This window comes from Sphaerodactylus townsendi, linkage group LG03 (assembly GCF_021028975.2).
Source record: "Sphaerodactylus townsendi isolate TG3544 linkage group LG03, MPM_Stown_v2.3, whole genome shotgun sequence".
Taxonomy (NCBI): domain Eukaryota; kingdom Metazoa; phylum Chordata; class Lepidosauria; order Squamata; family Sphaerodactylidae; genus Sphaerodactylus; species Sphaerodactylus townsendi.
Genome location: NC_059427.1, coordinates 108,781,497 through 108,798,652, shown reverse-complemented (window position 1 = coordinate 108,798,652; position 17,156 = coordinate 108,781,497). Strand labels below are relative to the sequence as shown.

Sequence of the window (17,156 nt, the reverse complement as noted above, 5' to 3'; positions counted from 1 at the left end):
CAGCCTGCATCACTTAACCTTCCCTCTGGAAGCTTATTCTGCCCACTTTTTGACGTTTATCCAGATGTGCTTTCTAATATTGTTGAATTGATTACCACAGGAACTTGGAAGTACGGCCTGTGAAATTTCTAGTGTACCTTTTCTGACCAGTACCAAAATGTGTTTCCTACCCACCTGAGTTTATCACCCTATGTTTCCAGGACAAATATTGTTACTGAGAACAGGAAACTCAAGGAAATTAGAATGGCTAGTGCTTGGGTATTGATGGGTCTGAAACATCTAGTTGAGTATTATGTGGCTGTTAGATGGAAGGCAGATGGTGTATTCGTGCCCAGGGTAGAGTATTTTTGCTTTGAAATTTTGCAAGGGTTGGTAAAAGCTTAAGTGCTCACCTACCGGTAGATATTTTTTTTTAATCTTAGAACTGACAGTGAGGTTATAGATGTAGGAAAGGAGGGCAGTGGAAATTGCAAAATAAGTGAGTAAAATTCACACACAGAAATACGTTGTTAGAGGTTGGTGTTGATGTTGGTTGATCATGACTTGGTTGATGTTTTAAAACGAAAGCGTTTGTATTTGTTAGACTGATTTCTACAGGAGAAATGCTACTCATGTCCCTGGCAAGAAAATAATTTGGCTTCAACTGTTTTGTTTCTTTTTTGAATGTGAAATTTGAATACTGCAAACCATTCTAAAAATGTTGCCCCCTCAAAGAGCCCCCTTCTCCATTCCTTTAACTTCAAGAGAAAGCAAGAATAACCTTAGGAACCCCAAGGAAGTTGTCTCACTTTCCAACATGGAAGGGTGTCTTCCATTCTCAAAGCAAGGTTAAAATTTGAAATTGCCATGTTGGGAGGGTGATGGGGGGGTTGGGGGGAACAGTTTGGTAAGGGTTCAAGGCTTTTTCAAATGTTCAAAAACATGGGATGTCTTTTCAAGGAAAAAATGAGGAAAATGCAGTTTTATTGCATTTTTAGAATTATTTTTTTAATGTATTAATTTAGAACAAATCTTTGTTTTAATGTTATTTTTAATCTGGGTGGCTAAATGTTTACAATCGCCTGCCTGACATCTGCTCTTAAAGTGTGTGGGGATACTGGGGGTGGGCGGGGAGGGCACATGTGTGCAGCGTGTGGTGCATGCAATTCAAGTGGGGAGTTTAAAACAAAACTGTAAAAAAAATCATGCCAAAGGTAAGGCAGAGACTAGCTGGGTAGATGGTTATATTCTAGGCATTAGCATTTCACTATATTCTCTATATATCATATATTATAAATTTGCATGTTAAAAGTAAATACAAGTAACTTTTATCTTATATGGAAAGGGAATTTAACTTTGGAGTACTTGTAAATTTGGTCACATGTCGCGATTCAGGCTTGCCTGAACCTCTTAAGCTTTAGGAGCGGTTTGATTTGTTTTTGTAGCTTTTTGGGGTGGGGGTGGGGGTAACCAGCAAACTTTCATTTTGCCTTCTTTTGATTAAAAAGGGTGTGGCTTACCCAAAGTTTCCTAGAGAGGTGTAAAAGCAAAAGCAACTAAGCAGCAGCAAAATTGGCTTAAGTTACAGCCCAGGTGGGACTGATAGCCAATTTGTCTCTCTCCAAATATTGTATCTTCCATTGCTGGCCTGTCATGTGGAAATCTCCACCATGGATTCATTTCGAAGGCTTGGTTGTACCACTGACATCCCCCCAGACAATGCTGTAGGAGCAGGCAAAAGTTTTTCCAAATGGCTAGTGGTTTACATTCGCTTGTTTAACCAACTTTTCCCCTTGTTACTTCTGAAAGATCAAAGCTATACTTGTGTTCATTTATTTATTGCCCAGAGGGGACTGTGTGTGTGTGCGCGTGTGTCTGTAACTTATTTTTTTAACATTCCCTTAATTATGGGAATGTATTTTTCATCCGTTGTATTTGGGTAGGCTATTGGATCAAAGTTGAGGGATGGAACATAGCTAACATTTGATTCAATATACTTTTCTTGCTGTTCAAGGGATCCAAAAAAGAGATGATGGATAAGAAGGTTTCATATTACTTTTCCAAGCACTTGGTTGGGCCCCAGAGTTGGCAGGATTAGTGAAATACTAATGGCCTGTTTGGGATACATACTGGGAGAAGGACAGAGGCTGGGACTTGGAAGAATCAGGATATGCACAGTGACCAAATTCTGGTGAAAAAAGTTTGCTTTCAAAATAATGATCTGGGATAGCATGGTGATAATTTTCCCTTGCCTTCTGGTTTCAGACTTTGGGTTCAAAACCAACACAAAAGTCACTTGGCACAAACCATTTTTTAAATAAATATTTTAATGCAGATGAATAGGTTTACTCTTTCAAACAACTGAGTCACAAGAATGTGTGAGGATTTATAGCCTTGTACTGTGAGAGGAAGATAGCCTGCTGTGGGGGAGTGAAATAGATGTGATATGACATTGAATTTTATTCCAAGAAGGGTCAGAGTGCTATTCCTCTCTAGCCTCCATCATGTTTGGTGCATTTCATCCCAAATCACAGAAGCATAATACCCCTGCTTGAACTGAAACCATGGGAATGTAGGGGGAAAGGTGGTCTATACCTCCGGAGCAATGTTTCCCATTGTTTCTGAAAACGAATAGTATTATTTTGTGCACATTTATTCCACTGCTCCTCCAGAAAGCTCAGGGAGGCCTACGTCATTCTCCCTGCCTCCATTTTATTCTCACAACACTCTGTGAAGTAAATTACGCTGAGAGAGAGTGACTGGCCCAAAGTCCTGAAGCAGGTCGAGTGGAAGAGTAGGGATTTGAATCAGGGTCATCCAGATCCTAATTTGATACACTAGTAGCTGCCCCACACTGCTTGTTGTATTTGGCCATTTGTTTTTTAGCTCAGTACAGTGCAATTTGAAAAAATGGCCACATCTCTTACAATTGTTGGAAAATTGATCAGATCTGAAGAGAGGCACTGTGCCACTTAATCAAGGTTGGCTTGTTTTTATTTTTTTTTAAACCACATGTATTTTGTAGTGACTCTAGTGCCCTCTGCTCCCCATAGGTCGTAGTTGGTGCTAAAAACCAAACAAAAACATGATGATACCTGTGCCAAAGCACGCTGTGATTTGTGTGGAAGGTTACAGTGGTGGGAAGCGTAATATCCCGCATGCAGACTCGTATGTCTCAAACTAGTTAGGGCCGGTCAACACGGTACTTTTTCCCACAGCAGACTGCATTTGTTTGATGGTTCTCTGTACTCTTTAGTAATATTTAGTAAAGCAAAATATGCAGAACCCTCTGATCTTGTTGGAAAGTTGCCTCACCAGCACCAGATATCCCTGGAAGTGGCATGGGAACTCTTCCTGCAATTCAAGAATCCAAATGGCAAGCCGCTTTAGACGTTGCTGTAGGCTGGATTAGGAAAGAGACAGGTGGCATGGAAGAGTCAGCCTTCAATATAGTGAATAATATGGTTTGTCCAAGGAGGAAAATGTTCTCATTTGTCTGTGTGTAATTGATTTCACTTAGAAGACATCTTTTGTTTCCTAGGCTTGGGTCCGTTTATGTGTGTTCGGTGGTTTAGCATATTGATTCCTGCCATTTTCCACAGGCAGATCATCTTTCCTTTGAGTATTAATTGTACTTAGGATTCTTAAAGATAATTGAAGAATAGTACCTGCTTCACTGTCTTCAGGAATCTGTGCTAAACACTTCTGCCTGGACTGTGGGGAGTGAGCAACTTCATTGGGTCAGTCCAACCACATAGGACGGGGTTCGTTTTATGCTTCCTTCCATTTGTTGTTTGCTAGAGTCCTCCCTCTAGGGTTTCACTATCCTGAGTCTCTTTGGCTTTATCCCATTTCATTTCTTGTTATATAGTGATCCCCAGAATGGGGGGTTGGCTTTTCTAGGGTTTCTCCCACTGGTAGTCTAAACAGCTTATTAGTAGTAACTGTTGACCTCCTGTCAGTGAGGTCAATTTCAGTGCGACTTTGGACTTAAAAACTCACCTGTGTTAGTCATAAAAAGAAGACAACATTCTTCATTACTTTTGAAAAGCTTTTTTTTTACTCTGTTTGTAAAAACCCTCATAGAAGCTTAAAAATAAAACTTTCTTTCCCTAGATGTCTGACTCGGCCCTTTGTAAATATCATTCACATTTCTACACCCTCCTTCTTTCCAAACAGGACTTCAAAACCATCCTGAGCAGTGAAACACTTTGAACTTGGGATCAAGAACAAAGTGCATGATGGTAGTATCTCAGAAGATTGTTTAAGCATGTGTCAGGTTATCTGAGTGTGCCTTGTATTGGTTTCCTGTCCCATTATTTACCAGTATCGCCAAAGTGGTTTATTATTAAAAATTCAATATGTAGTCTAATAAAGAATGAAAAACTCTCAGATTGGAAAAATATGATGGCTTACTAGAACGAAAAAGGAATGACCATATCTGTCACTTGCGATGACTCTTGAACCCTGGAAACTGGCGCCTGTTTCCCTCGTTTTTTAGCACATGTGAAATCCTAATGTATGAATTCCAAAATCCTAATGTATGGAGCAGCTTCAAGGGACATTATTTAAAGATGTATCATCATTTGGTACTTTTATTGGCTCTTCACATCTAATCTTCAGTTTTGACTTGCATCATAACTGGCAGAATAATGGCAGTAATTTAGACACCATGAGAGGGGCAGGGGAGAAATAGGAAGAAATGGTATACGTTCTCTGAAACTGCTCAAGAGTGATACCAGCAGTGGTGAAGTCCTACATGTGTGTGCACACTCTCAAGTAATCGGTTCTCAGATCCTGCATAATAAAGGTGTGTGTTGAGTTCTCCCCTACTTTCTACGTGTACATTCACGCTTCCATTATCAAACAGTGCTGGGGATGTGGTTGGTAGTCTGACAACGTGTTATCAAATGTCTAGACAACAAAATGGTGCGGCCTCCACCCCCCATTCCAGCATCTGATGAGCATTGGTGTCCTTGAACAGGGTTTATTTTAAATACACTGAGTAAAGGTTTGATCTACTGTGAATGGGCTTATAATCCGAGCATGTGTGCAATATGTTCTTAGACGTCACTGTTGCGGCTTTCTGTCCTTTGCCAAATTGCTGCTGTTTAACTCTTAGTGGCAGGAGTGTACTAGATGTTGTATAACTGACCTTTCCTTACCCACCTGCCCGCCATACATGTTTCATTGCCGCCAGGCATTAGTGCTTTCTGCTTGAGTTATCCCACCTAATGGTGGCAAGCTTTGGGCACTACATTTGAAACCTGGTCTGTGCTCTGTTGAAAAACTAAATGAATCAGCTACAGTAGTGTCAGGGGCACTGACCTTTGTGGAGGTGGGCCTGGGCTTCAGATTTCCATTCTGTCATTCTCAAGGGCCAGGGCTGGTTTACATAATACTCTGGTTCTCCTTGTGAGTAATTCCAGTTGTCCCATGTTCAAGTCAGTATCAGTTAAATTATATCCAAACTCAACTCAGCCCATCTTTTGGCAAAGTAAAAAAAAAATGCTACCAAGAGTCACATTCCAGAGAATCCCTTCACATGATACAAGTCTCCTATTGGCTTAATGTTTCTGGGATACTAGTAAGCAGTTAAACAATGGATATACAGTACTGCAACATCAGGCTACCTATATTTTTCTCTGTTCATCCCACTATTAATACATTGCCCGGAGATTTTCTAAGAAAGGAAGGGGCAGTTGCAGGAGAGGGGCAGACAGAACTTCTGGGGTAAAAGCAAGGCTGGGTCATCTGAGAGATAATTACTTTGCAGGGATAGAAGAAACTCCAGAAAATAACCACAAACCACAGGTTTCCAGAAAATAACCACAACATATTTCAATTTCCAATTATAAGCCCCCCCCCCTGTTTTTAGTATATATTTATCCCACCCTTTCAGTAAGCTCAGGGAGGTGTTCATTGACCTGCCTCACTTCGTCAAGACAAGCATAGGAAATTTAAAATGCACTAACTAGCCTAGGTTCTTGAATAATACAAGTTAACTCTAGCTTGCTGAAGCAGCAATTATTGTCAAATTCCTTTTACATATCTCTAAACAGTTTAGGCTCTCTGCAGGCGCTGCGGTTTCTCTAGGGACCAGAGTCATGTGCATACCTGAATGTTGCAGGGCATTGTTACGTCCCCATTTGGAGTAAAACAAAAAAGTGTATATGCCCTTTAAACTAACAGATTTGTTATGCTATTAACTTTTGTGGATTAGAACACACTTTTATCAAATGCATGAGGCCAATTGGCAGATAAACACAGGTATGAAGAAACTCAGCACTGGGGATGAAAATGCCATGAAATGGAAGAGTTTTTGGTATATAAGGTCAGCACAAGGACAAAACATAACATGGAATCACCATGTGTTCTCAGCTAGAAAATGTTTGAGAGGGACTATCCTTATGGGAATCTGATAATGTGTTATGTCCACTCTTGCTGTTGGGTACCAGACTTTCTTCAAACCAAACAATATTGTTCACTGGACAAGGAACGAATGCTACCTGGTTTTTATCAATGGGGTAAAGGACTTCTTTGGCTTGCCAATGATTTCCCTTGTGGTCAAATAACAGTCTCTGTGCTTTAGCTGCATGCCTCTTTGCTACCACATTTTAAAATCCTCAAGTCTTTTCTCACCACCATTACTTCTCATTTGTCACCTGGCTAATGATCCAGGAACAGCAGTCCAACAACCAGGCATTTCTCTTTCCCAGTCCTACTTCATGGAGGCAGCAATAGGTCATGCTGACCTAGAGTGCAGCAAAACACAGGGCTCAACTTACCTGCCAGTGCCTCTCAGGAAGTCTCCTCCTTTGCCTGTGTTAATCATAAATCCACCCATCTCCATGGAGACCCAAGTTTCTTACTCCATGGGACATCATCAAGGTGAGAATCTTTATTTGGTAGATCAGTTTTGGGGAATCTTACCTTTGAGTGCTGAAGTGACTGCTGGTGGCAGCAAGGAAGGAGAGAGCCGTGAGGGACTTCTGCTGCCCTCCCAAATGGCCTAACATTTTTTTCAGCTGCCGATTTCCCTTCGAAATAATAAACAGCTGTCACCTAATCCCTGTACCCTCTACATTCTGCCCATCTCACTTGTAACTTGAAACTCCCATGGGCATAAAGTTATTTATAACCTTCCATTGACCTCTACAATCTTGATTATTATACTTTAAAACTTACCAGCCTGGGGATAAGAGGCATTAAATGATCTGCTATTTATGATCTGCTGGAACAGTGGGAAACCCACTCTCTATACTTCATATCAAGTACTCATTTCCCCAGTTTCCTCTTCTCCGACGCTGCAGCTGGATCGCACTACAGCGAGGCAACTCCCCTGGCCAAGGTGAGTGTTTTCCTGGCAGCCTCCCGCAAATGTGGTGCTTGCAGACCAAGTGTGCCATGCTTGCCTAGGATGGGTGGGGCTAGGAATACAGCTCTCAACCATCTCATTCTGGAACCATAAATCCTGCTCTGCGTGAGTCCGAAAGTAGCTTTGGATGTTGGACCTGAAAGATGAAAGAAGGAAATGATGCAGCAAATGCTGGTGGTAAGGAGTAAATTTAAAGGGGTTGATGTGTTTGAACTAGGCTTAAATTGGGAGAATATAAACGATCTGCTTTTGGAAAATTTGCCTCTTGGTGGTAGTAAATCAGGAGAGGCTGACCTGAAATTATGATGTGGAGCAACTAAGTGCCCCACTACATACCAAAACCAGCATGGAAACCCCCCTTTACTCAGTGGCAGGATGGTTAAAGGGATTATAGAAAGTAAAGAATGTGGATTGAAGGGATTTTGAGTGAGTTCTAGGCTCTCAGTATGTGGAGTAGGCTGTGAGTGAAATTCTTGGGCTTTTATTCCCAAATCTGGAAAAGGAAATTGGGTTGGTTGGATTCAGACCAAACAGGGATGGTTCTAATCCAAGGTTTTAAGTTCTTGGTTTTTCTTATTGCTGCACTTGTGAAAACTGTGCTAGGAAACAAGTATTTCCAGGGAGTTGTGATACCCTGTAACAGGCTTTCTGTCATTCTTTCACCCCATGTCCTCTGGCTGTCCTTTCCCCACCCATGATGGACCTGGAGAATATCAACAGTTTTACATTTTAACTGGAAACCATGCATAGGAGTTGCCTGCAAATCAGTCACCTATGGAGACAGTGTCTGCTGCTGTTTAGCCTTTGGGGGTGCCTAGGAACAGGTAATGTCTGAACTACTGAAGAGAGGGTCAGGTGGGTAACCATGAACTGCTGAAGACTGTCTACTCCAGGCTATTAATCTAGTGTGAGGGATCCGATAGAACTCACGGAAGGGTTGTGTTTGGAGAGGGTGGAAAGAAGAGCAGCGTCTGTCCTGGTTTGACCTCCCATGAGAATTATTTTTTGCTTTTAAAAGTGTGTGTGTGTAATAGACTGTTCTGTGTCATTTATAGATTATACAAAATCTATAGGCAAGGAAGCAATCACAACAAATACCTTGCAACTGGGAGTGTGTCCAAAGGCAGGCATTTGCCAAATGTCTCCTTCCTTTCCCCCAGATCTGAAATGATGGCTCTTAAACTGATTTTTTGTGCCAATGAAGAACAATGTGTGTGTGAAGCTATCAGAAGGTTAAAATACTTTTTAAACAGGAGTTTGGGAAGGTGTCTTTATTCCACTGAACACTGGTGGTATTTTTGACTTTTAAGACTGTGATAACTATCTTGTAATTGAACAGCTAAATTCTAATCCTGTAGCATCTTAGAGACAAACAAAGTTTTCAGGATATGAGCTTTTTACCGTCAATTGGGGGAGCTAAAAGCCCACAATCTGAAAATCTTGGATTCTAAAGTGCTACTGGACTTGCATCTAGCTGTTCTGCTGCCGACCAAGACAGCTTCCCTCTGAAACATCTTTCATTGTGTTCTGCTTGAGTCAAGCTGACAACGGGCAGAAAGGGGCTACGCAAAAACCATGCCTTATTTTTCAATGTTCCCTGGTCGTTGGCATGCTTTTCACCAGCTCTGTACTAAATGCTTCCTGTTACTCTAGGGTGGAAGAAAAGTTAACCTATAGGGGTTTCCCAGAGGGGCAGTATAATGCTGAAATACCTTCTGAGCACATTGCCCATAGATGGTGGTTCTCAACCTTCCGAATGCCACAACCCTTTAATACAGTTTCTCATGTTGTGGTGACCCCCCAACCCTAACATTTATCCATTGTACAGATGGAGAGTACTGATGCAGGGAGTCTTAGGTGACCCCTGTGAAAGGGTCGTTCGACCCCCAAAGGGGTCCTGACCCACATGTTGAGAACCGCTGCCATATATGGTGGTTCCCTTTTGGAAAGAGAAGGGTTTTGTGCTCCAAGTTTACCTTTCAAGGTTATAGTTCCTGATCTGAGTGAGGAAGAAAAGGTTGAGATATATTCCTGCTATTACTTTACATCAAGGGTGTCCAACTCTGGTGCCCCAGATGTTCATGCTGGCAGGAATCGTAGTCCATGAACATCTGGAGCACCAGAGTTGGACGCCGCTGCTTTACATGTCCAAAAATGGAGCAAGTACCTAACTTAAGGTTAGCACTGTCAGCCCCCAGGGGGTGGCCTGGAGATCTCCCAGAATTACCACTGATCAGTTGCCCTAGCAAAAATGCCTGCTTTCAAGAGTGGCCTGTGTGGCATCATATCCTGCTGAGATCCATTCTCTTCTGAAACCCCGCTCTTCCCACCTCTATCCCCAGATCTCCAGGAATTTCCCAGCCCAAAGTTGGTAACCCTAGGTTCTAGAGGCCTATTTCAGTGATGAGTAGAGCAGTCTGTTCCTTTTTTATGGATGCTAATAATATCTAGGCACATTGGCTTAAATCCTATCTAGAAATCACACAAAACATTGTTTATGTAAGCAGATTTTCATGCCTCCCCCCTCCCTCCACTGCAGGCGACAAGATCACCCACTGTTTTAATTCTCCCCGCTTTTTTAAAACTGCCCTGCAGCTATTCCAAATAAGGACAAACTGTGCCCAATTCCTGTGCAAAGACATTCATCAAAAACTTTCTCTTGATACATTCCAAGTTGCAAAGTATTTGTTGCAATTATTTTCTTGTCTATTGATTTGGTTATCACCTATAATCCATAACAACATTAATGACCTACCGGTAGTAGTTTCGGGATTTGTCCTGGTCAGACCACGAAATCTCCCCCAGTGACCGAGATCAGATCCCCTGGAGGTAAAATGGCTGCTTTGGAGGGTAGACGGCATATGGTGCTAGACCTCGCTGAGATCCCTCTCCAGGCTCCATCCCCCAAATTTCCAGGGATTTCCCAACCCACCGCAGGAAATCTTACCCTAAACAACACGTGACCTGAATTGTAGAACAAGGTTTAGAGATTGTGGCACAATACGTTTTTACTGCTCTTGGAGTTAAAATTGATATTATCCCTTATTCATTCTGGTACTCCTCAGTGGACCCAAAAATATTACACGGTGTCAGAAATGGATAATGGGGGGTGGGGGAGAGGGGCTGTCAAGTCACAACTGACTTATGGCAACCCGGGAGCGTTTTCAAGGCAAAAGACATTCACGGGTGCTTTGCCATTACCTGACTCTGTGTGGGCTGAGAAAGTTCTGAGAACTGTGACTGGCCCAAGGTCACCCAGGTGGGAGTGGGAATTGAACTCAGTTCTCCAGATTACAGTTCACCACTCTTAACCACTATTCCATGCTGACTCCCAAAATGGGAGTACACCAGATTAAACTAAAAGCCATTGCCATGCTGTACAGCTAGAATCAAAAAGAAAAGGTCTATGGGTGTCACACCCAAAGAAAGCCTGGAGGGGATATTGGTTGAGATATAAGATGGATGGCCGTGAAGCTCAATAGATTATTCATTTTACTCTTCCTATTGATCTGTGAAATCTGGAAGCATTCTGTCCCCACACTGCCAAAATAAACGCTGAGGGATCGCAGTATGTTTTGCGCTGGAACTTATCCTGCTGTTCCTCTATTAATTCCATTCAAGGAGGACATTTGTCCTTTGCTTTCATATCCCCTAATTTCAAGTTGCCAGATCTCAGGGGGTTGGGCCTGGGTCTCAAGTTTTTAGGGCTCCTTTTTCAATGCCTCAGAGCAGCAAATTGATATCACGGGGGTTGTTTGGCTGGGAGCACACTTGCTGAGTTCTTTTAAGACTGCCTTGCAAGCCTCCTTCTGTAAATTATAGTTCCATTTATTGCCCACAGTTAAATTTCCATGATAGTCTTTGTTTTGTGTGTGTGAATGGCCCATCTCGTCAAAGCTGCATACCTGCCTATGTTAATTCACAGATCATTCCTGGTGGTGTGTGTAGAATTACTACCCTTAGTACCAGTAGCCAATGTGGCATCCTCAAACCCACCCCAAGAGCCAGAGTTTGGGATGCTGAGGACCTGGCAACTTTATGCCCATAATGGACCCTCACAATGCAAAGAAGTCATCTAGGCCCAAGTATTTCTTTTATGGCAGAAACTTGGACTAAAGAATCAGGAGGCCGGCTTCTCTCTGTGAGGTTCCTAACAACTCAGCGTAGTTGGGCTCCCCACCAACTTCTATTGTTCATTCCCTTGACTGGGGTTCTCTTGGCTGTTGATGTACCTGTTAACTAAGTAGACTCTGTTTTGTATGGCTGTTCTACTTGGGTGAAAAGTTCTTTCAATTAGGGGATCCAAGCAGAGGAATGAAACCCTCAGACTGGAAGCCTCCTGCCCAAACAAACAAAACAAACAAAACAAACAAAACAAACAAAACAAACAAAACAAACAAAACAAACAAAACAAACAAACAAAACAAACAAAACAAACAAAACAAACAAAACAAAACAAACAAAACAAACAAACAAAAATGCTTAAACATTCCATTTCATTACACATGATACTCAGTTCCATCATGTGCTTCCAGCTGATCTCAGGAAGTCCGTAGAAACCATGAATTTTGAACTGCTGCCTGTAGGCAGTTTTTGAGTATATGCAGGCTAATAAATTGAAGCTCAATACTAACAAGATGGACATGTTACCCAGATTGCCTTTTTCCATCTTCCATCTTCCATCTTTTTCCATCTTTTCCATCTTTTTCCATCTTCCATCAGTGGCTGGCCCCTTACCTCCCCCAGGCTGACCTGGCCATGGTGATCCATGCAATGGTCACTTCCAGCTTAGACTATTGCAACTCACTCTATGCGGGCTTTCCTTTGTGGATGATCCAGAAATTAAAGCTGGTCCAGCATGCGGCGGTGCATCTCCTTGCGGGTAGCTCTGCGGGTAGCTCTATTCGAGATCACATCTCCCCTGTATTGTGCCGCCTGCACTGGCTCCCAGTGGAATTCCAGATCATCTTCAAGGTGTTGGTGTTAACCTTTAAGGCACTTCATGGCCTGGGGCCTTCATACCTTCGTGACCATCTTATACCATATGTCCCTATAATAGACCTCTGCACTCTGCAGAGGCAAATCTGCTGATAGTTCCCCACCCCTCAATGATGCAGCTAGCCTCTACCTGGGCCAGGGCTTTTACTGCCCTGGCCCCTGCCCGGTGGAACATTCTCCCTCCAACTGTTAGGGCCCTGCGGGACCTTGATGATTTACGCAGGGCCTGTAAAGCCGAGTTGTTCCACTGGGCTTTTGGGGAGCTGGCTGCGGATTGCCTGCCCCCTCTTGATGCCCCATATACCATCTGTTGTGTCATCTTCATCGATTTGCCAGTCCCATCCCCCCCCCCCCCAGCATGGGATCAGGTGCCGCCAATATATGTGAGATGCTGCTATTGTTTTTAACCTTTTAATGTTATAGAATATTTTATATTTATACTTTGTGTTTTATTGTTGTTTGCCTATGGCTTATTGTACACTGCCCAGAGCCCTTTGGAGGTTGGGCGGTATATGAAATTTTAATAATAATAATAATAATAATAATAATAATAATAATAATAATAATAATTGCGCCTGGAGCCATTCACAGAAAACCTGGTTTCCAGAACATCTTTGAGTTGATAAAATTAGCATCATCAGGAGATTCAGAGGGCAGCCCTGCTGGATCCGCTTTAAATACTCTTTAGCTGTTATTACAACTTACGTAGGCCTCTGGGTGAGGCTCGAATTGTAATAAATGGCCAACACCAGCTAAAGATCTGGCAGCTGTGAAATCTGTAATAATAATAATAATAATAATAATAATAATAATAATAATAATAATAATAATAATAATAATAATAATAATAATAATAATTGGCACACTGGGCGCCATTCTGAAAACACTAGGGCAGCACTAGAAACATCTTTGAGTTGATAAAATTAACATCTGTCAAATTCAGAAGGCAGCCCTGCTGGGATCCGCACAAATACTACGCTGATACATTACAACTTCGTAGGCCTCTGGGTGAGGCTCGAATTGTAATGAATGGCCAACACCAGCTAAAGATCTGGCAGCTGTGAAATCTATAATAATAATAATAATAATAATAATAATAATAATAATAATAATAATAATAATAATAATAATAATAATAATAATACTTTGGCATGACATCTATTTTGGGGATGGCATTGATGAAGCTTTAGCAATTATTGAAGTCTTTTTTGATCAAATTCTGCTCTTGTTTCCCTTCAGCTCCTTTTCATCATCCAAGTTGTCTTCCCTTGTCTTCATCCACACCCCATCCTGTGTTCGGCTTCTGGGAATTACCCCGAAAGGGCATAGGATGCATCAGCCAGGAGCATTCTACCACAGGGCAGGAAGTACACATCATAAGCCTGCGTGGGGATGGGCCAACAAATGCACAGGTAGAGAGGTTGCTTTTTGAATACACTGTTCCATAGCCCCATGATTGTGTACTGCATAACCTCTCCCCTTCCTTGATTGTATAAGACAGCTGCTTGCTAGAGTCTTGCTGGAGGCCCAGGCTACCTCATGGTTCACCAAGCAAATGCCATTTTAATTCGGGATTAGACATCCCAGACATCACAGCAGATATCCAAGGGCCTAGAAGAAATCTCCCTCTAAATCATGGATGGTTATATTAGGGTTATATTAGCCAAATTAAGAACAGCATCCTGGGCATGCCTCCACATTACCCAAAGTTCTCAGTACCCAGGAAATGTTTATTCGCTCATTTTTCTGCACATGCCTAGGTCAATGCCCAAGGTAGTAATACTGTGTCCTTTTCCCCAGTGTTTGTCTCTAATGAGATCCAAGCTCTATGACACCTACTATGGTTTTGCAGGGCCTGCAAGATGGAGTTGTTCTGCTAGGCCTACAGTTGAGGCAGCAGTGATATATATGTTGAACTGGCCTCCCTTTCCCTTCCCTGTGTGAATGTGGATTTTATGAGGAAATATGATCTTGATTGGTTCATCTATCCCTCTGAGAAAATGATGGTGCTGGGACATTGATAATTATATTTTATTGATTTTATTGTCATTTTTAAATGTTGTAAGTCGTCCAGAGCCCATATGGGGTATGGCAATCTATACACTGAATGAATGAATGATCTTCTTCCACCATCCATAGAGGAAGGGGTGCCCCCTTACCAAGGGCCCTATGCTTGAACCTAGGAACAATTTTCAGTTGGTGAGAACTGATGAAGTGGACACGGTGCTGTGAAATGTGCAGTCCACCCCATCCAGTCTTGCCCCTTGTCCCCCTTGGCTAATCATATCTTGCCACTGTGTTGGTTGGTTGGGTTCAAGAGGTAATAAATGCCTTTCTGAAGAAGTGAATTAGCTCCAATGCCTTTGAAAGGCAGTTGTAAGACCCCTTCTGGAAGAAGGCAGCCCTGAACCCAAATGACTTAAACAACTTCTGCCCAGTGGCTCTTATTCCATTCTTGGGAAAGGTCCTTAAGTGGGTAGTGGCTACGCTGTTTCAGGCAGTCTTCAAGAAGTTGAGTTATTTAGACCAGGGTGGCCAAACTATGGCTTGCGATTCATCTCCCCCTCTCCTGGTCTCTCTCCTGCTGTGCATGTCCTTATCCCTGGCTGCACTGCTGCCCTTTGCTACGGGACAGGGAGGCCGGGAGGGATGACAAGAGCTTGGGCACACTGGTCAGAGGCAGAAGTGCCAAAGTCCCCTGTAGCCCCTGTAATTCGTACAGCCTTGATAACATATCAGCTGGATTTTTAAAAACTCACAGCGAAGATGGAAACTCGCAATAGTAGTAGTAACTGGTAACTATCATTAGCAGTATATGTTTTTATCCCTTTTTTGGCAATCTCATTTAATGTTAATAAAAATTAGTAAAAATACATATATGAATAAAAATTATTATGTATGTGTATTAATATTTATATAAAAGGTATGTAACAAAATGTGCATGTTAAGAAAAATGTGTGTAATATTTATTCATGTGTTGTGGCTCTCAAACATTTAAAGTTTATTCTATGTGGCTTTTATGTTAAGCAAGTTTGGCCACCCCTGACCTAGACTCATTTTGATCTGTATTTGGGACGAAAATGGCCTTGGTTGCCCTGATTTAACTTTTCTGGGATAGTGAGAAGGGAACCACATCCCTGTTGATTCTTTTGGACCTCTCCAGGGCTGTTGGTACTACCAGCCATTGTATACTGTTGGTGAGACTGTCTAGGCTGGGAGTAGGGGGCATCATGCTTCAGTGGTTCAGCTCTTACTTGAACAAAGGATTCTGGAGTTGGTGCTAGGGGACCGAGGCTCAGCCCCATGGCATTTTGCTATGGGATCGCAGCAACTCCCTCTTATCCCCCATGCTATTTAACTTGGACATGAAACTGCTAAGAAAAGTCATCCAGAGATTTGGAGCGAAGTGTCATCAATATGTGGATGAAACCCACCTTTACATTTAGCAGCTAGGCCAGGTGGGTCTGTGGAAGGTCCTGATTATGTGCCTGGAGTAGATAATGGTATGGATAAACTTAATAGCAATAAACTTAATAACAATAAACTTAAACTCAAGCCAGACAAGGCTAAGGTGCTGTTAGTCAATGGAGAAGCTGCTTGGAGACTACAGAGCCAACTTGTCCCAAGCAGGGGTGATAATGTTGTACACTTTCTATAAAAGCAGGCACAAAGCTACTAGATCAGAGGTAGGGAACCTGCGGCTCTCCAGATGTTCAGGAACTACAATTCCCATCAGCCCCTACCAGCATGACAGAGGCTGATGGGAATTGTAGTTCCTGAACCCTGCAGATCCTGAGCAGTTGGAGCTCAGGTCTCTTAATATTCCTGGCAGCCAGGGCCTTTTATGGGTTCTGGCTGATTACCCGGTTATGGCTGTTCTGGAAAAGCTATGAATGCTAATGCAGTGATCTATGTTCTGAGCACATCCAGTTGATTACTGTAATGTGGTCTGGGCAACCGAAATGTGTTGGAAACTGGGTTGGTCCAAAATGCAGTGGCCAATTGCTATGCAGGCTGGGTTTTATTCATCATTGCTGTAAGACAGTTCTGGTCAGGGGTGAAGACCTCGCGTGACTCTCAGATGTTCAGGAACTACAATTCCCATGAGCCTCATGTCTGGCAGAGCCAGGCACTTGGGTTCCCTACCAATTCTGTGCAATCCTGGCCTACAGTTGGAGGCTCAGGTCTCTTGTATGGCAGCCAGGGCCTTTTATCAGTTCTGGCTGATTCACCAGTTTATGGCTGTTCCTGAAAAAGTATGATCTGTCCACAGTGATCTATGTTCTGAGCACATCCAAGTTAGATTACTGTAATGTGGTCTATATTGGGCAGCCTTTGAAAATGTGTTGGAAACTTCAGTTGGTCAAAATGCAGTGGCCAAATTACTGTCACAGGCTGGGTTTTATTGCATCATTGCTGTAAGATTGGTCTAGGTCAGGGGTAGGGAACCTGCGGCTCTCCAGATGTTCAGGAACTACAATTCCCATCAGCCTCTGTCAGCATGGCCAATTGGCCATGCTGGTAGGGGCTGATGGGAATTGTAGTTCCTGAACATCTGGAGAGCCGCAGGTTCCCTACCCCTGGTCTAGGTTATGCATCTGGGCACAATTCGGAGTGCTCATTCTTATTTTTAAGATCCTAAACGGCTTGGGACCAGGTACCTTGAGCACTGCCTCCTCCTACATTATCCAGCCTGCCAGTTAAGATCTGCCTCTCAAGCCCTGCTATCTGTCCCCACCCCCCTTCATAAATGAGGCAGATGGAGACTAGATACAGGGCATTTTCTGTGATAACACTTCCC

General features: G+C 42.7%; 1 protein-coding gene across 5 annotated transcripts in view; it reads left to right on the top strand.

Moving 5' to 3' along the window:
- The first annotated feature begins 7,178 nt into the window (after positions 1-7,178).
- LOC125430220 (transforming growth factor beta receptor type 3-like) overlaps positions 7,179-17,156 on the top strand; it is a 32,054-nt gene continuing 22,076 nt past the window's right edge. For 2 of the 5 annotated variants that reach the window (XM_048492073.1, XM_048492074.1), the window contains exons 1-2: positions 7,179-8,181; positions 13,595-13,767. In XM_048492073.1, coding sequence (XP_048348030.1) covers positions 8,100-8,181; positions 13,595-13,767 — 255 coding nt within the window. In that variant the 5' untranslated portion in view covers positions 7,179-8,099. The remainder of the gene's footprint in view (positions 8,182-13,594; positions 13,768-17,156) is intronic. The other 3 variants (XM_048492072.1, XM_048492071.1, XM_048492070.1) reach the window with 3 other exon arrangements.